The 20942-nt window shown below is 39.7% G+C and overlaps 1 protein-coding gene across 1 annotated transcript in view; it reads left to right on the top strand.

Moving 5' to 3' along the window:
* LOC150088173 (tRNA-splicing ligase complex subunit RTRAF) overlaps positions 1 to 20942 on the top strand; it is a 124388-nt gene that overhangs the window by 98661 nt on the left and 4785 nt on the right. Inside the window, exon 7 of the mRNA XM_090370600.1 lies at positions 5305 to 5353. Within this exon, the coding sequence (XP_090226726.1) occupies positions 5305 to 5353 (49 nt within the window). The remainder of the gene's footprint in view (positions 1 to 5304; positions 5354 to 20942) is intronic.

Here is a 20942-nt window from a genome sequence, read left to right as displayed (position 1 = left end):
AGATTGCTTCACACTATCAGAACAGGTATGTATGAATGGCTTTTCCCCCCCTCCTCCTCATAATCTGAGATTGTATGAGTCCTAACTTCTGGGTAGTCAGGTGGACAGAACATTATAACAACATAACCCACACAACACATCTGGCCATCTTTGTTGTATCATCACAGAGGAAATGAGGTGGATTTGAATAGACTATCTAGTTGACGCCCTACATATACATAAATAAATGTCTTTTCTGTACACATTATACTTCTCATTCAAATTCTGCATCCCTTATATCTGAGTGATACAATGTCTCTGATATCCCAGCAATGTCTGCATTTCTTGTCTTCACCAGCATTTCAAATTTATCAAATTTATTTGCTATGCTCCTAGCATTGGCTATATAAAAGTATACATGCACTTTTTGGTTGCTTGGCGCCTCCGTAGCCAGGTGGGAAGGAGCAGCAGTGCGTTGCACATGCTTCTTGATTAGACCGGGGTTCGAGCCCATCACCACCAAATACGGAGGATGCAGAAAGGTCAGGGAATGACCACCGCATATCCCCGGAGCAATATGGCTTTAGTTGCTAATGCTCCTAAAAACCAAATAACAAACAAACAAACTTTTTGCTTCTGGAGTCCAGCATTCCTGTTCATTGTGTAATCACGCAGTTATGTTTATTATTTATAATTGTTGTTTTGATTTATATGTAATCACTACAGTACTTCTTTTATAAGTGTAATGGGTTGCTGTGTGGCATTGTAAAAGAAATTGTGTAGGTAATTTTAGTGATGAAAGTGAAACACAAATATTAGAACTAAAAATTTTTCTAGTGTGATCTACTGCAACCAGATGACACTAGAAAAAGTTTAGTGAATTTTCACCAGTTATTCTAATGACATGTATGTAAATTGTTTGAATAATCAAAAGTCAGTCATTATATCCTCACCAATGAATAAAATTCAATTGAAAGATTCCACACATTATTCAGTTAATTTTTTTTTTTTTTACATGAATCTTTATTGTCCTGAATTTGGTGTTATAATAATAGTATTTTACAGTGTAGCACTTGAACAAAAATTGGTGTTTTCCTAAGTTTCCTGTTTGACTTACAAAAACATATGAGGGTAATACATGATGAAAGCTTGTCAATCAGTTCCACCCCAGAGAGAGAGAGACTGTACAATGCTCATTGGTTAGTTGGTTGCTGCTTGTTAACAGGAGAGACTATTTTACAGGGATGGGATACATAGAAGCATGTCTGCTGACACTATCAAGGCAGTTGGGTGGATTGAAAAACTTAGGCTTGGGAAATATATAGTCTAGTAGATAAATAGCAACTGCAGGCAGAGGTGTAAATGATTTTTGCACTGTTCTATTAAGACCACATACAGCCTGGAAAGCAAGGTGAAAGGAATTAAAGGCCTATGTCAGATTTACTAAGAGTAACAACAGGTGCAAGTATTCTTGCTTGTACACTAATGCTAGGAGTACATAAACAAATTTGATGAATTTGAACCTGGTTAAGTCATCAGACACAGGCATTGTAGGGATATTGGAAATATGATACACTTGGACATAAGATACGGAGAATTTAAAATGGGGAGTACAATGTGTACAGGAGAGGAAGAGTTATGCTGTTAATAAAAAAGCACAGAATCTAATGTAGTGCACCCAGGAGAGATAGATGGACAGTGCAATGTTGGTGTGATGTAAGCACTGGGACAACATAAATGAGATTAGGAGTATGTTATAAGTCTAATGATTGTGATGAGTATAACAAAAAATTATACAGGAAAATAGTGGGCTAGTTTAATGTCCCAGATATTGATTGGAATTTGTGGGCTAGTCAGTCACATAGTAGCAAGTCTTGTGGATTTATTGGATGATTGTTTTTCTACACCAGCATGCTAGAGAGAAGCAATGAGAGAAAGTAATATTCTCAATCTGATTATCAGCAGATCACTGCCACCTAGTGATCACAGTATATTGATGTGTAATTCACAGAAAGATGTAAATACTAAGGCAAAGAGAGGATCTTTTGTTTTTGTAAAGGTGATAGGTGTCAGACAATTGATAAATTGTATTCAGTGGGATCAACTGATGATAATACCACAGCAAATTCTATATGAGAAACATTCAGGGAAGTAATTGTAGGCTTTTTACAAATTAAGAGACACAATTACTGTCCTGGATGTTTCCATAAATGGATTTCAGATGATCTGATCAGATTGGTGGCAGAAAAGAAAAACATATGAGATGCATATCAGTTATCAGCCAATACAGAAACCTGCAGTAGGTATAAACTAGTTTGCAATTAAGACACAAAGGCAGTCAGGAAAGCCAAGGCAGATTACGAGAAGTCTTAGGCAAAGAATAAAAAAATAAAGTAGCAAAGACTTCTTTACTAATGAAAATTCTAGAAGGAGAGGGATAATAAGTCAGTCCACTAGATATGACTGGTATAACTGTTGGCGATCCTACTCAGGTTGATGACAAACTGGATAGATGTTTTGCATCTCAATTCACACAAGGAATTTTTTAACAATGGGGTTGCATATCAAATTACAAAGAGCTAAATGATTTTGGGATAACTGAAAGGAAGGTGGAAGAGAAAATTTGTTGAAGCCAAACATTAAGATACCTTGGTGGGTAGTGGGATCTATTCAATTATATTGAGGGATAAGCAAACATTTAGCCATAATTATGGGAGTATCTTTGGATTTAGGAGAAGTCTCTATGTACTGGAGATGTGCAAATGTATTCCTAATCCTCAAAGGGGAAATTAAAGACCTGCAAGCATGACTTTTGTTACAGATAAAGTAATGGAGTGATGGGTGATTATGAAGGTGATTATCTTGTATAAAGCAGTGGTTAGGCTGCATCTTGAGTTCTGCATACAGGTTTGGAAGCCTTATTTTAGGAAGGACTTGGATTTGTTGGAATGGGTGGATGGAGATCAATGAGATTAGTGAGTGGAACTGGTTTAAGAAATAATGCAGGACCATTAAAGGAGGAATGCAGTTATACAATAAACAGCATTGATTTGTTTAAGGGGCAATCTTCTCTGACCAGTCTTACTGGATACTGTGATATAGTAACAAAGAAACTGGATGCAAAAAATAATTTTGACATAATATACTTATTTTAGGAAAGCTTTTGATACTGTTGTACATAATAGACTGCTGTACAAATTGGACTAGTGTGGCATTAGGGGCTGGTTACTTCTGTGGATAAATGGATGTTTGGGTGGTAAAAAAGACAGTGCTTGTCAATGGGCACTGTCTTCTTGGACTGATGTTATTGGTCCAAGAAAAGAAGTTAATGATATTGATGGTATATTAGGCTTAACATCTAAGTTTACAGATGTTACAAAGATTGGTAGAGTTAATGACAGTAATCAGTTATACTACTGAAACAAGATCTAAAAAAATAAAAATGGCAGATGGACTGAGCTGTGGCAGCTGAAGTTTAATATTGACAAATACAAGGTACTACATATTGGTAGAAGTAATCATAGAATAACATACCACCTGGGGCTAATTCTGCACTCAAACATGAAGTTCTGTGAATAGTACAAACAGAGTGCCAGGGCAGTTCATTGAGGTTTTGTCAATTGATATACAGGAATTTTGCCAGCAGGGATATGAAGGTGATTATCTTGTATAAAGCAGTGGTTAGGCTGCATCTTGAGTTCTGCATACAGGTTTGGAAGCCTTATTTTAGGAAGGACTTGGATTTGTCAGAATGGGTGGATGGAGAGCAATGAGATTAGTGAGGGAAACAAAATGGTACTTTCATCAAGAATGACTGCAAAATGCTGATGCAAATGAGAAGCTGATGTTGCCCTAAGCACCTGTGAAGCAATCTGATTGAGATGGTCAAGGTTTTTGAATGGATGAAGTAAGCTAAATGCTAATGGTATCTTTACTCTTTCTCAGACAACACACTTTTGAGGGGTTATAAATTTAAATATGAAGGATGTATGTGTGTATACATCCTTCTTCAAAGATGTTTTCAGGATGGATGAGTGGAAATTTAATTTCAGATTGCAAGTAGTTAGTTGGTATAACAAACTGCCATCTGGCATTGTGAAATGTGGATAGTTTGAATAAATTTAAGGATGAACTAGGCAAATTATTAGAGGCGATGGGCACGTAGTAATGGAAGTGTTGGTGTTTTTCTTTTCCTCCTCTTTCTGATACAGTATAAACTTATTTAGTATCTGTAGTGGCATAATTTGCTAGATGGTAGGTGGTAGATGACTCTCATCAACCGGTGCAGTACCACCACTTTGCTTAGTGGAGGCTTGAAGTGGTGGAACCCATGTTTAGTCTTTTAAGCTAAGTTCCAGTCAACCCTTCCCTATCTCTTCCATCATGCAGTATGATTGATGACTTTTGAGATTATGATAAACATTGTGGCAAGATGCAATATTCCTTACATTTTGAGGGTACTGCTCTAAAACGGTGTTCGCAGGCCGGCTGCTAGTTAGTACACTGGACTGAACCTATTGATAACTCTCTAGGAGGCTTCCGGATCAGCTAGTGTATAATCTTGCTACCTCTACTCTGCCAGATAGTGACTGGAGGGAGTCCAAGTAGTGTGTATGTGGGGAGCATTGTCGAGGCCATGTTATGTCAAGGATCTGGGTATATTCTTACCATGTGTACGCCATATCCAAAAATTTCATTACTTCATACAGCACGTCCCACCCACTTTTTCTTACTATTGAATACACCATGAATTTTCATACTAATAGAGCAAGCTTATCTGCGAAAAGATTTAAACCTCCAAAGCACTTCCTAATTTATTTCACAAATATACGTGGTTTGAATTGTAATCTCAACGATGTCCATTTCCACTTGCAGTTTGCCAAACCTGTTGTTGTTTACAGATTCAATAATATTGTTACTGGGCAGATAATGCATTATGTAGTTCCTGCAATAAGAAATGTGTTTTCAGATACACTTTCAATAGGACTGGTCACATCCCCATTTTCACTTTGACATCTACCTATCTGGATAGTGAATTTCCAGAATGATGTACTGATTGCAGAGAGAATCTCCAGATCTAGCTTTGCCAGACTTGCATGCAAATACCTGAAAAACAGTGTTTGCTTGCTGCAAACCACATATTGCAGGATTTATGGATGCAAGAGGAAACAAGCAAAATTACATCTGACATGCACTACTACTTTATCAGTGTTTATACACTCTTTGACTCTCTCTTGTATATTTATCATATTACAAAACTTTACTTTTTTTGGTCATGATACTGCTAAAATAAGTTAAAATTTATCTTTTATTTTTTATGTCTAGGGTAAACCATTTCCTTTGAAAGAGAGTCCCTTGGGTTTTGAAACAGGTGGTAAGTTATCATTATTTTCTAAATAGTAAATTAAATGCTTACTTAATAAGGCACGGGTATTAAATGTGTGAGTTAACTGCTAGCCTTAATGAGAGCCAATATCCTTCTGGGAATGTTGGCCAGTTTATTGTAGTAGGCAGTTTATATTTTGTTCCATTTTTCAAAGCACATGGAAGCTCCACAATTGAAAACATGTTGGCTAGCTTTAATCTGGAAGTTCAGCTTATGAAATTAAGCATCAACAAGCCTGTGTGATGCTTAATTTCATAAGCTGAACTTCCAGATTAAAGCTAGCCAACATGTTTTCAATTGTGGAGCTTCCATGTGCTTTGAAAAATGGAACAAAAGTGGCTTTGTGATTTTGAATTTTCATGTCCTTATAACATACATGAGATCCATTTCCACCACTTAACCCTCTTTGGAGTGATCTGGGTTCATTCAGGGCTGTAATTAATATGTTGTTCCATAGTTATCAGCTTGTACAGCATATGATTTGGCCCAAACTACACAATGAACCTGTCAGTACAGACAGAAAACACAATAAACTATATGGACTGGAACACAAAGTAGCCATCGCACCAGAAAATACCAATTACCCAAATAATCATGGGTAATTGGTAATTGGCAATGTATTAATGGCCTTTGTGAGTTGCACCTGCATCAGAAAGCCACTGCGTATCAGTGGAAATAGTGGATGCATTCACAACCACCTCTATTGATGCTCAGACTTTGTTTCGTATCTGCAGAGATGACTGTGAGACGACAGTTCTTTTCTGTTTAGAAATAACTGATTTTCTTTTGTACAGTTTCACATTGTGTTGGGTACAATTCACTTTGAGAGATTCACATGGATTGCAGTAGCATACAGCAGCAATTAATGAATAAAGCATATACATTTAACTTCTTTGATGCATTAGCAAGGGCACATGATGCCAGAAAGCAAGCTTATATAGCATCAGCCATACTCTGGTCACAGATAGCTGTAGCATCCATATATGCTGCAGATATTTGAGGTGCTCCCTTGACACTTTGGTGCAGCACTGTTCCCTTAGAATGATACTGAATGCTTTTACAGGTATACTATGACCCATAGAAACTAGATGCAAAAAACAACTTTGACATAATTTATTTAGATTTGAGTAAAGTTTTGATAAAATTTAACATGAACATTTGATTCAATGTGGCATTTGGGGTAAAGTTAGTATTATAGATAAAGGATGGGTAACTGGCAGGAGACATGGCAGTTACAGATGGCCACTGCACTGCTCTTCATGGACTAACGTTATGAGATTGGTCCCATACGGTTCGGTCTCCTTACTACTTCTGGTATCAATGATATCATACGTTTCAAGTTTAATGTCTGTCTGCTGCTACTTCAAGATCTAGATAAGCTAGTTGGATGAACTGAAAAATGGTGATTGATGTATATAACATTTATAATTGCAGTGTATACTTCATTGGAATAGCATTTGAGTTGTGCCGAATTCAAGGCTATTCAGGCCAACAGGAGTTAAAACATAAAGGGTTAATGATACAGTCAAATGTTTTCTGAGCAGTGCAAGGCTGCTAGGACAGCTCATCACAGTTCTGTCAGTAATATACAGAAATTTTTTCCATTTGATACAAAGAGGTGATTTTCCCATTGCATAAAGCAGTGCTCAGGCCACATCTTAAACTTTAAATCTTAAGCATATAGAGTTCTACATCTTTCCTCATTTTAGTGGGTTATATCTCTTTTTGAAAGAGCAACAAGGTTGGCTGGGGGGGGGGGAAGGCAAAATGCATATTCTTAAAAAGAAAGACTTGAATTCTCCAAGTTTCATAATCAAGGTATCTGTTTCTGAATGGAACTCTAATGAACATCTTTATTCTTTCTCAGGTGAAGCTTTACAAAGAGACAAATTGAAAAAGGAGTTGTTGAAATTTGCATTTTCAGATAAAGAGTAATTGATTGTTGGAATAAATTTAAAGGATTGGTTAGAGCCCACGTCAAGAGTTCGGGTTCATCTCCACCGGAGACAAATACAAAATGAGTTTTAGAAATTATTTGCATAAATTTGTAGAGACATTATATATACTTTATACATTATTAACATTGCCCATATTTAATATGCAGTTTGCCTGGTTTGAGTTAGGCCATCAAGGGTCTGTCTCTGATACTTCCAGCCCTTCACAAATTTTTAGAGGTAGCTGTCAGTTGCTTGGATGGCATTTGCCTGGGGAGAAAATGATCAAAAAGGGCTAGTCTGTTAAGGTGGGTCGTAAGTGTGGGAGCTGACCTTAGTAACAGTTATTGCAGCCCTTGTGGGTTTCAGTTGTACACTGGATTATTCTGTAGTAGGAGGGATATCCAGTTACATTGCCATTGTATGTATAAGGTTTCTGTATAAGAATTATGTCAATGTTTTCTTGTGTTTTATGCCTGAGCTGATATTGTGAAGCACTGATGGATTGATTGATTGATTGTTTTGTCAATGTTGCTCTGGTTGACTACTGTTTTGCATGTTAATTTGAAGAAAATTTATCTCTGGGTATGTTCTGTTTGTTGGGTATCTATCTGTAGTTCTATTTTGGTACTCTTGGCTTTGATATAGGTGGTACAGGCTGGATCTCTGATGTGGAGTGGTCATGTGGCAGCTTGTTGCTCTTGCAATTGGCACAAATGGTGAGTTGGTCATTGTTGGGGGGCATATGCTGAATTCATGGCCTTGTTGGGCACAATAGCCGCAGGTTGACTGCTGTTGTTTACATGTATGTGATACGTTGCTAAACTTTGGTTATTTGAAGCACTTTGTAACTGGGACATGTTCTTTAAACCGATGGCATTCCTAGCCCACAAAGACTCTTTTCTGTTGGGTAATAATGTGCCAGGCGTCCGGAGATAATTCTACAATCCTGTTTACCATTGATGGCGAACTAGTTTTGGTACAGTACTTTGGAATAGGGTCCTGGTCTATGTGTTCCTCATTCAGGTGGGGATGGAGGTTTTTATAGTATAATTCTTCTTTTAGTTCTTTGGGATTGATTATTTTGTCAATGCCAAACAAAACAAATGATGGTCCCTTACGTTTGGGAACCTCTGCTTTTAAATCAATTAAAGTGATGCTTGGGTTCTGCAAAATAGAAATTGCCTCCTCCCCGGTAGCTGTTTTTATGACAAGTCCATGTAAGCATGTCTTTCTCATACTCCTGATTTTTAAGGTCTTCATTTTTTCCTTAAAATTTGACACAAGCACTTTTGACTGCTTCACTCGTTTCTGGCTTCAACATCTCTGTGGGCTTTATTAATACTACATGTGATTCTGGGGGGTGTAGACTGGTTTTAGTGGCTGCTAAATCTGCTCTTTAACAACAGCAGCCAGCACCACCTGCTCACTCCTCAATGCCTCTGAGTAGGAATGGGAACATGGTGGCATTTTATTTTCCCATTCTGTGGTGAACATTTCAAGTTTAGCTGTCAGATGCTCATTATCTGTATGGAGGTGTAAGATTAACTCCCCCCCCCCCATCTTGGGCCATATCTCTATGATAGTCCTAATGGCTACTGTTATTCTGTTGGTTTGCTTAGCCATATATTTTTCAAGAGCATCTCTAAGTTGGAGGAATTTATCAATTTAGGTCCCTTGAAGTTCATTGTTTATCTTGGTGTCATCTTTTTCAGCCTCAGTGGATTCATCAGAGTCCAGTTCCCTGGTAGGTTTCGAATTCATACAAGATTTAAAGGTTTTTCTTTTACTTTTCCTTTCAGCTGTCTGGGACTTTGTATCCTTGAGCTGTTTCAAGGTTGTGAAGTGTGTAACCACATCTGACTTGCGCTGAGGGATCAAAATGTCCCTATCGATGTATTTCAAGTCCAAATTTGATATTATTGCACCTGTTATGAAAAGTTTCCAAAATACAGATTAATAAATAATCCAAATTAATGAGTCAGTAACAGCACAGTCCTGTAATACTTCTCAAGCAAAGTAAAATGATGTGTCTCTTAGTTCGATACTTCAGTTAGCGGCCAGAAAGGGCTGGGGGATGTTTTGGCTGTCTAAGTGGGGGAGGAAGCAAAAAATCATCCAATCTTAAAAAAATGGTCTTAGCAGAGCAGTTCCATCTCCTTTAGAGAGTTTTTGGGAGCAGTAAACACAGTGGGGTTGTTAATTGTTCAGTACTGAGTATAGGAGAAATTTTCTGGTTTATCCATGATAAATCTATGGGAAACTGTGGTGAAATCAGAAGCTGGATGGTTTGGACAATTGGAATGGAACCCATGCATTCCTGTAGAGCTCCATGAGACAAGAACGATGGTATATATCGCACGCTACTATAGGATAATTTATCATCAGAAGAGATGGCAATTATTTGGGCCACTTGGTAGAGGAATTAGCAGTAGGGAAGAGTTACTATATGTAGAACGTATTTTAGAGACAGGATTACTTTCACTAAGGGTTTTTTCAAGAATGATAGCAAAGAATTTTTCACAAGGCATGGTTCCTGAGATAGCAACAAGGGGGACAAAAATTGGGGAAATGCAAGAAAGGTCATTTTCACTATAAAAACACTGGAGAGAACGAAGGAACAGTCTGTCTATTCAAGGTCACTCAAGGCAGCCAGATGAGTACATGGCAGCAGAACACTACTCTCTCCAGTGTCCTATCTATGGCAGTGTGTTTACCTGACCCATAGACAAAAGATGTTGGATAAATAATGCTACAAATCAGACTGGGTATTCCTAGAAACTAAAATATTTTCTTACCAGGAAGAAACAAATCTGTTGACACCAAATTCCACAGGTAAACAATATATCCATACCAAAAAAACACAGAGCTAAAAATACATGTCTAGTCAGTTTAGTTTACTGGCTAAAACGCTGACCCCTAAAACGCTACCAGGAATGGCATAGTGTTTTATGCAAGGCACCACCTGTGGTTTCCCACATCTGCTCCATGGTACTTTGTGAAGTACAGAATCTTTGTAAAAGCCAGAAAAGTGTAATGTCTGGTGTTTGTGTCAGAGTAGTATTATGTTCTGTTGTTGCATCTCTGACTGTTTGGCTGCAGGTCCCCTAGTGGAACCCTGCATTGCCCGCTACCACCACTGGGAGGTGAGCCAGGCTGCCTATCATACTCTGGCTGGCCTCCGCCAGGGTCGCCTAAGCTTCTTGATGGAGACCAAGTTAAAAAAAAAAAAAAAAAAGTTTTTTGTCAGAAAGGAGCATGGGGAGTAAGGGAAGATTAGGTCAGATTGCAGGGATAAAGTATTGGTGGACGACAGAGGAGAATATCCACTGAGATAGTGTAAACAAAAGTAGGGGAGGTAGGAAATGAAGCCGCAAATGCACCTGTGTGCGTGCCATCGGCCACATGCTCTGAATTGTGATCCTGCACTGATCCTAACCTGGTCTAAGGTTTGCATGGCAGAAGCATGATGCTTTGCAAATCCTGCACTTAGATTAAGTGCTAGCCCACTGGGGTTTGTGTGATCCTACCCCGATACAGGGTTAGTGTGGAGCTCGTCCTATCCTGTTGTTGTGATGTCTGGTTTTTCTGATTGTGATTACTGCATGTGCAAATGCTGCATATGACTGTTCATTCACTAATAGGATATGTTCCTGGTTTTGTGGGATCCTTGTACAAAGGGTACTAGGAAAGTTTTGCAATACAGCTTTGTTTATTTAATTTTTTCAAAGTAATTTCCTCTACATTCAATACACCTCTCCATCCTCCGAAACCAATCTTTAAACCAGTTCTGCCAAGTTTCACTAGGGAGTAAAGCACACTCGTTGTCCCAAGCCCGTAGAAGGTCCTCATCACTGGAAAACCGCCTCCCTTTTAGCTTCATTTTCACATGCGGGAACAGTGCAAAGTCACAGGGAGAAAGGTCTGGACTGCAGGGAGGGTGCTCGAGAAGTTTCAGTCCTGTCGTGGTCAAATATTCGGTGCAGGCTTTGGCGCGGTGAGCTGGAGCATTTTCGTGATGGAGGTACCAGGTGTCCATTCTTGACTTTGGCCGCAGGTTCTTCATAGCTCCAATGACTTTAGGCAGCCATTGTTCAGTATACCACTTAGCTGTGACTGTCTTCTGCGTGTCCAAAACGACACGTTCCACAATTCCACTCGATTTGAAAAATACAGCTATCATTTTCTTCTTTACAGATCGGGATTTTCGGACAATTACGGGTGTGTCGTCATCATCAAAGACCCAAACTTTGTTTTGAGCCTTGGTCGGCAGATCGTAATAGTACAGCCAAGTCTCTTCACCTGTCACGATGTTGTTCACATACCGAGATTGTCCCTTATCAAACTTTTTTAACATCTCCCGGCACCAAGTCACACGTCGTGTCATCTGCTCTTCAGTCAGTTGATGCGGCACCCAGAGAGAACAAAGTTTCTTCACGTGCAAATGATCTTGCAGAATCGAACGAATTGCCGGTGCATTTAGGCCCAAAGTATCCTCTATCTGTAGGTCACTCGCCTGTTTTCGTCAAGCATTTTCCTCACAGCAGTAACGTTTTCCTCCGTAACTGACGTTCGTGGCCTTCCCGGCCTCTCAGAATCCTCCAGAGTGAAATTTCCCCTTTGGAATTCTCTATACCACCTGAATATCGTTGTACGATGTGGACAATCATCATCTAGTGCAAGAGTCATTTCTTCTAAGCACTGGTCTATGGTTAAACCACGCACGAAATTATACCTCAAAACTGTCCTTATCTCATTTCGTGACCACGATGCCATCGCAAGCACTTTACACTCTCACTACTAATGAATAACTGAGCCCATCGACTTGGCGCTGCGGCTACTATGCACGTATGAACATGTCTCAACATGCAGCAACAAGCAGCTTCCTGTGATTCATTGTTGCGTCGTATTGCAAAACTTTCCTAGTACCCTTTGTATTTCAGTAATTAATCATATTCATAGGTCTTCATAGGATGGGCAATGGTATAATGTGTGTTCCGAGGTTTCCTCTTCGCAACATTGGCACCATGGGTTGTTGAAATGGTCCATGACCAGTTAGTAAGAAGGTGACCTGTAGTCTGGGAGAAAGCCAGGGAGGAGGCCTGGAGAAAGTGAAGTTGACTAGGTATAAAATTATAGGTGATTTTACCCTTTTTGATGTAATTCCATTATTCCTGCCATAGATTTAGGAGATGATCGGAGATATGCCTCTTTTCCTGCCTGATGTCACTGGCCAGATCCAGCTCTATTCCCAGGAGATGCATTGGTATCCCTTTCCTAATTCACTCAAAGTATCTTCAGCGTGTACCTCACAGTACAGTGGTTGATATTCTGCTATAACCTGGAGGGCAGGAGTGCTGACAGTGCAGCACATTCTGGTCATAGAAAGTAGCATGTAGTGCCGTATTGATTCCAATTTTCGCTTGTTCCTCTCCAGGAAGATTTTGGGACGCCAGACTGAGGCTCCTTAGCATATTATAGGTACATATACAGCCTTGTAAATCAACATCAGCGCCTTGTTCTTAAGCCCCCAATCAGCTCTGCTAATACACCTAATCATGGTTGCATATCTTTGAATTTTTGTTGCAAAATACTTCAGGTAAGGAAAGAAGGTCAAACTGGAGTCTAGGTAGAGACCGAGGTATTTGACTTCCTCATACAGCCGTATGGGGAGGCCATCTATTTTAATGGTAGGTCTTCTGATTTGCAGTTACCTTCCAGGAGGATGGATTTAGTTTTCTCCCCAGAGATGGAGAGACCCAGAGATGTGGATGCCCAGTTCTGAAGTTTGGCCAGTGCCTGATTGTGATCTCCAAGACCGCTCTTGTATCCACTTGGGCGACAAGAACCAGATCATCTGTGAAGGCTAGAGGAAAAACTCCCCGAGGTCCAACCCCAGGAACTTGTCCAACACTACAGACCAGAGGAAGGGCCCAAGGACTGAGCCCTGGGGGCAACCCTGGGTAACACTTCTTGCAACGCTCTGATACTTTGATGACTTATTTTCCTGTCAGTGAGATAGGACTTAATGCAGTTGTAGAAGTTGTATAGGATTTTGGTTTGGCTGAGCCCCCTAAGGATGCTCAGCCCCCACAACCTGTGTGGTGGCTGAGCATCCTTAGGGGGCTCTGCCAAGCCACAACCCAAAAGCTCCGCCGAAGTTGACCACGATGGTGAGTGCATATTTGTGATTGGTCTCTGTGTGGCGTAAGTGATGAGTTTGTAGACAGCATCCTCTTAGGAGTGGCCTGTTTTGAATCCAAATTGTTGCGATGAGGGTAGTTGCTCATCACAATAGTGACTAGATAGATGGTAAAGCAGAAGTCTCTCCAGGAATTCAGCTAGTACTGAGAGGAGTGCTATAGGTCTGTAGAACCTGTAGGGGTTTATCAGGACTCTGGTATTATAAGCTTGAAGGAGGCCCCTTCCAGCGGAAGGGAAGGTACCTTCAGTGAGGCATCTGTTAAATACACCACGAAGTTTGTTGGGGTAGCTCTTCGCAAACCTCTTTATCACATCCACCTCCAAGAGATCATGTCCAGGGGTCTTGCCTTCCTTTTTCTTCATTAGTGCCATGTCAAACTCTGTTTAGATGAATGGTTGCTCGCATTTGCTGGTTGTATAAGATTCATTGCTCTCTATGATGTTTTGCTGTTCCTGCAGAAGTGGGCCTACTTCAGCAGGAAAGAGCATCAAGCAAATTGTTTAGTGAGTCTTCCCAGGAGTAGGTGTGTGTACTATCTAGTTTAACTGTAGTGGCGCGGACTTGTAGTCAGGCAAGGTGTAACAAGGTTACCATCACAGTTGTTCTTTGCTGGGGTGGATGACAATGTTTTTGTATAATACAATGAAGTAGCCAGTATTTCGCAGAGTACACATACATGCTTGATGTTGGTGGGCTGCAGACACCCAAATTTCTGAGGCATATAATATGATGGAATGTACAGATGAGTTTATGTACTGCCAAGTTATATCCAGATTCCTAATGTGAATCAGTTGTTTGGTAGTCCAGGGCATCTGGCAGAGTTTTGTTATTAGCTTGTCAATATGGGGGTTGAAACTCAGTTTATAATTGAAAAAGGACTCCCAAGTATATATTGACTATTGGGATGAGAATACCATCTTAGAGAATCTTGGAATTTGGTGAGTTTGTGCTTGAGAGAAAAGACAATTTTGGCTGATTTGGCAGGGTTAATCAGTAGTCCAAATTGATTGAAAGAGGATGGTCTCTGGGGTTAATCCGCATATGTAGCTTAATATCATTGCCATAGCAGATTATCTCTTTCTTGCAAAAATGGAATAATGACTGCTGTAAATAATACCCCGGAGAGGACTGTCTTGGGGAACGCCTGCAGTGATCATTCTCCGAGATCCATCTTAAGGAGAATAGTTCTGTTGGAAAGCAATGTTATGAACCACAACATGTCACCTTTCATGTGTAAGTCATTCTCTAGGAGGTGAACAAGTGAGGGGATGTTGAATTGAAGGCAGCTTCCAGGTTAATGTATGTGACGGCAAGCTCTGCTTTCGCTTCTAGTGCTCTGAGAATGGTGCTAGTTATGGATGTTAAATTGTTTACTGTAGATCTTCCAGAAATGGCATAGTGAATTTGAGAGCAGTGTCTTCTTGAGTTTCAAGAGGCTGGAGGAGCGAGAGATGGGCTCAACTGTTTAATGAGGGGTCGTAGATTGGTATTTAGGATGTGGCCTCCGCATATCTGCTCGAGAGAGAGAGAGGGGTGCTCTGTTAAAGCATGGTTAAAAATTTATAATAGTGGATTGATAAACATGCTGAGGCATTTGATTGTTTATTGTGTCACAAGGTTGAGGCCTGCAGTTTACAATGTGGCAATCCGTTTACAGCAGTTTAAAGCCACTTCCTGGTGATGTGAACAGCAGTGAGCTATCATTTGGGACATTACTGATGGGTAAGTTGCCTAGATATGTCAGGGACATATATTCGAGAACTACGTAATGTGGTCCCTCCACAGTTCAGTGTCCACTACTTTAGGAATTCCTGTGTGTTCAGAATCATAAAACAATTTGCTTTTTTTTGTAGGGTTGCATTTAAGTGTTTTTTAATTGCAGATGATTTCTGGCAGTTTAACATTACCCGGGCTTTGGCAGAGACAATCCGACCTTGTATAATGCCTGACTCTTTCCTTCTCTTCTGCAGATTTTGTTTTTCTTGAAAGCTGTTGTTTAATGTGGGTGTTCACCAAGCTCTCGAATGGGGAGTGATGCAGATAGTCTTTGTCGCACCATAATGCACCAGATCTGACGTAGCCGAGTGGTCAGGAGCACGTGTGCAGTAGTACATGCTCTTTGAATGGATTGGGGTTCAAACCCGTGACTGCTAAATACAATTAACATTTGTATTAATTGATTTATTGTAAACTCCACTAACCCGGTGGTCATGCCGGAGTATAAACAAGAACGTATAACTTGTGATGGTTCAAATCCATCTGGTCATAAGATCCACAGCTAGCTCAAGATTGCAGTTTTTGAGAGCTTCCCAAGGGATAGAGGATGTGACTTGAAGACATTGTGGAGGATCAATGAATTTGAGCACACTGATCTCTTATCTTTTTGGGGTTATGAATGTTGAAGTTTGATACAGATAAGTGCAGGAGTATGCTGATGGGATCGCGATCTGATTGAAAGTGATTGTCTTCGAGGTAGCAGGGGTGGCAATTAAGTAGGCTGATCCTCAGTGAACCTATATTGTGAAGGAGTTTCCTACTAAGATATGCAAGAGTGGGTGGAAGATTGAAGTCTCCACAAACAGTGTATTTAGCAGAGGTGTGGAGAATTGCTACAGAATGTACCAATGGGAAGAGGGTGGTGGTGTAGAGTATTGCGACTCCTCTCCTCCTCCTTGAGGAGCATAGCATCTGATAACTAGTCAGAGGAGCCCGGCGCCTCCGTAGCCAGGTGGGCAGGAGCAGCAGTGCGTAGCACATGCTTCTTGATTAGACCAGGGTTTGAGCCCGTGACCACCAAATATGGAAAGGTCAGGGAATGACCACCGCGTATCCCCAGAGCAATATGGCCTTAGTTGCTAATGCTCCTAAAAACCAAATAACAAACAGAGGAGCCCAGGCAAGTCCCGCCCATTCTTAAGCCATGTTTCGGCAATATGGAGGACATCAAGGGTTTTCAAGAGCAACGCTTAGACAGTTTCTATCTTGTTACAAATACTTGCATTTTGAAAGACACTTCAAATGGTGACACCCCAGTGACTAACTTGTATAGGGGCAAATCTCTTTTCAAGGTCTATTGGTCTAATGTGCATTGTGATGTATACAGGGGAATATTCGACCTAGGTCTGGAGCTATGGGGGTTGCCATCACATTCAACTGTGAGTTGCATTGATATGGGGACAGTTCCCCCCCCCCCCCCCCATAATAAGTGTGTTCTCAGTGGAGTTATCTGATTTCCCATACTTTTTGAGATACTATTTTCCCATACTATTTCCCATACTTTTAAAGCATCCAAGCCAACCATCCAAGGTGGTTGGCTTGGATGCTTTAATTGCTATTTTGTCTGATGATCATGATGGAGGTTCTGGTCCAGGAAGGGTTTGAAGATGGTTCCAAGGATCCATAACCTAGGGTCCAGCACAAAGCTCATCTTATCTTCTCTAGGTGGCAGGTGAGAATGAATGAGGAGTAGGTTGGTACATGGTTATTTGCTGTCTCACATCAATATTTATTCAGTGTGCCTCCATAAATGTGGCCGTAATGCTGCCTGGTTTGGTAGTCAGTTTTAGTCGAGATACAAAAATTTGTCCACAAGTCTGGACTGCTATGATATTGTATGAATAAGAACAAAATCCTCTTAGTGGAAAATTGTATGGCATCTGTATTTCACAGTGGTCTTCCACGTTCCATTTTTTTAAAATAAGTTTTGTATACACCATTCAGGTTTCTTTTGAGTGAACCTGTTGATTGGTGACAGGTGCCTTGGGTAGGGAGTGGAGGCTGTCTGTAATCCTTGCTGCTGGGATCTTTTGGATATTCTGAGCCTCTTTTTGAGCAGTGACTACTTCTGCAAATGTGGGTATTGATGTACCTTTCCAGTATGGCTCATCTCTTCTAACATTTTAGGTTTGGTATTGTGGAGAGGGTCACCTGGTCTTTGAGTGACAGTCCCCAGTGATGTCAGGTGCAGGTTTGAGAGAGTTACCTTCTCTGAGATGTGCAGTTGTCATTGGACTAATGGGTGATAGGCATGTGGGGTGCCATTATTTATAATTTTGGGGAACATTGGAATCGTATCATTTCTGCTTGTGGCTTGTTTTCCAAGGTTCCCCGAGCCACATTAAGTGCAGCATTTGTTGTCTATATTGTTTTAATTGGGCATCAGTAAGATTGCTAATTGACACACTTGATTTGTTAGGAGCCCTATTTTTTTTTTTTTTTTCATTGTCATTGTTCTGTGTAAAAAGCTGCTCTCTTCAGATAAGTTCTGCACACTGTCAGAGACTGATGTGAATTTCTACACTATTTTCTATAAATTCTGCAGTTTGCATGGAGAATTTCATTTATTCTGCACAGGTACCATCTGCCGTTTTCAGAAACCTGTTCTGCTCACTAAGGAAGGCACCTTCTGTTTGGCTTTCCTTCCTGAATTCCATGTTTCATGAGGATTTGTTGTTGACTGTAGACCTCTGGACCACTTTCGCACCTTGAGTTATCCGCTACTGAGTAAGTTTGACTTGCAGTGAGTCTCATTAAAGTTTGATGATTGGACACCCGTTCATTTTCTAGCTCCGAACTCATGGATATCTACATATTCCCTTGCATTTGCCATTTCTTCTTTCTTCACAAAATGGGCAAATGTACTTTTGGCATTGTTGTTTGCTGAGCCACATTTTGTCAGATTTGGTTCAGGCTGCATAGGAAAATTGCTGACACGACATAAATTGGATAAGCAATTCCTGATCTACTTTACATTGGAGCACATGGAACGGCGTGAAATTTCTGATTCTGCCATACTTTCTGCTTTTAGGTTGAAATTAGTCTGATATATTTATTTTTCTCTGCTGCAGTGAGATACAATAATCAAAAGTGCTTGTACTTTAAAGTCTTCTTGGTGATGTTTTACCTGTGGGAGTAGAAATAGGACCAGTTATACCTTTGTGTGCAATTCTGAGGATTAGGTATTTAATTTCAGGATTTGTTCATTCCAGCAGTGATATCAGAGCAGTTATTGTATTTTCTGCTAAGACAGGAATTTTTAAAGCTGAAGAAAATAAGGAAGGTTGTAGTCCTGGGGTTAGGTTGGAGCCTACGGTTTACCTTCTTGTCACCATAAGCTTTTTAGGGCAGTAGTGTGTTTGCTTGCTGTATACAGGCTAGAGCAAATGCATTAGAAGCATTAAGGATTAACAGGAATATAAAAATATGAACTACCTGTTTGTTTGAGACTATTCTTTTTAATGCAATTTCATCCCTTCACCATCTCACCATCATATTTTTCATAATATAGTTTACAATATAATATATAGTTATATAGTTTACGAGTGTTTACTAAGATTATAGTTAGGTCTGTCTTTTTGCAAAAAATATATATATAAAACTACATTAAAATTGGAATTTTTTTCAAATATTCCAATTTTTGGTTTATTACTTAGGTCATTACTCCAAGATATGGTGAAGAAAATTGTGAAAATTTATTTTACTAACAGTTGTCAAATCTTCTATTTCAGAAATCTGAAATGACTACATTACTCTTTTTTTTAAAAAAAAAATTTGCTGATGTTTATTGAGAAAAGGGTGATTCTGCATCATTTTCTAATGCTGATTTCAAAAATGACTTCCGTTTGTTTCCATCAGGTCTCTTGAAAAATCACGAAAGAAACGTTGATTTTTCACAAATTTTTATTAATTTTGGCAGAATTTGTGCACTGAAATAATGATAATAATAATAACTAGGGGGCTTTTCCCCCTGCTCGCTTCTTTTGATAAAGTAAAATAAAATACCTACAGAAGCTTTCGACACTGTTTCTCTCCCTCTACTATGAATACATAAATACGTTACATTTGGAAATCAAGCATGGTACCGTATGGTCATGTTAGATAAACATAGTGCGTGACCATGCTTAAACAGAAGCTTGTTTTACCACAGTAAAACAAGCTTCTGTTACGTATTTTAGTATTTTTTACGTATTACCACGTAACCCGCATCCCTCTTCTCCCATTGGCTGAATAAATATCATTAGGAGGAAAATTATTTTAATGTATAGAAAGATAATAAAAAAGGTAGTGTGGTAAAAATGTCCACTAATGCTCCCTCTCTCTATTTTAAAAACTGATCTCTAGGATGGTCAAATTTTCGTTTATTTGATTTTATGGCAGGTCCTTCTACTTTACAATCCCTCTTCAGCATCCAGCAATAGTCAGCCATCATACTGACATTCCACCTTCCCTGGTACCCCATCTCCATGTGTTTAATGTCTATTCATGGGAAGTAGTCTATGTGGGAGTGTAAAAACTGTACCTTGACACTCATGTTGCAGCTCAACTTCTTGAAGTTTGCCAACATATTTTCAATTCAACTATATTCTTTACTCTGAATTCTTGTTCTCTAAGTTTTCAACAACAGACCTGAAGCTTATCCATGGCATTTTTTCTTTTATTCATAGTTCCCTGAAAATCTTGGCTCCTTGTCAGTTTGTGAATTTGAGGTCCAACAAAATTGTTTTAGCTTCTCTTGGGTGATCAATAGGAATTTAGCACAAACGTAGGCAGGAACCTTTCTGAGGTAAAGCTTTCACAAACTGTTTCATCAAACCCAGTTTGATATGCAAAGGTGGAAGGAGGACAGTGGTTTATGAACTATGTTCTTTGATCTGGGCAACAACCTGCCCCTTTCTGGCCAGACCTTGACATCGCAGTGTTCACTCCTTGCCCAACTGTCCCACTCAAACAAAAAGCAAGGCATTTTTCTGTAGCTAGATTGCTGTCCAGGTACACTTTAAAGTTAGCACAGACCAACCAATCGTGTTCTTCATACCTTATATTTTTCAACAATTTCAAGTGCTCATATGTTTCTTTCAAATGCACGGAGTGAGCTACTAGAACTTACACATTTATTTCCATTGGTGTGTAGCAACACACTTTTCAGACTCCCCTTTGATGAGTCAGTCTCCAATATGTAGGACTGCAACTAATTTCTAAACAGTTCATTAAGTCATTTATATTAATGCAAAAATACATAGAATCATCCTGAACAGTAGGGGACTAGTTCTCGTTCTGTATCTGTACCATTAAAAAAAATGACGTTCCACGTGCCAAAGATTTTTTTGACTTGTCTAGAACCAAGGAGTTCTGCAGATTTGGTAAATTTTAAATCTCTTACCAGATCATTAATTTTGTGTTGCGTTTTTACATTTACAGGCACGAGTTGAACACTGCAGAGAACTCATTGGGGCTGCTGAAAGCAAACCCAGCTTCCTGAATTCACTCATTATGGGTGATGAGATGTGGTGTTTTAGTACAGCAATGCAAAAAAGTGTAGCGAAAGTCAGCAAACTCTCCCAAAAGCCAGAAAAGCTCGTCAAGAAAGGTCAAAAATCTAAACCACGATCATCACTTTCTACCACAGCGAGGGAATTGTGCACCATGAGTTTGTGCCCAA

This window comes from Mastigoproctus giganteus, chromosome 3 (assembly GCF_048544385.1).
Source record: "Mastigoproctus giganteus isolate SK-2022 chromosome 3, ASM4854438v1, whole genome shotgun sequence".
NCBI classification, from domain to species: domain Eukaryota; kingdom Metazoa; phylum Arthropoda; class Arachnida; order Uropygi; family Thelyphonidae; genus Mastigoproctus; species Mastigoproctus giganteus.
This window is presented reverse-complemented; position numbering and strand designations above follow the sequence as displayed.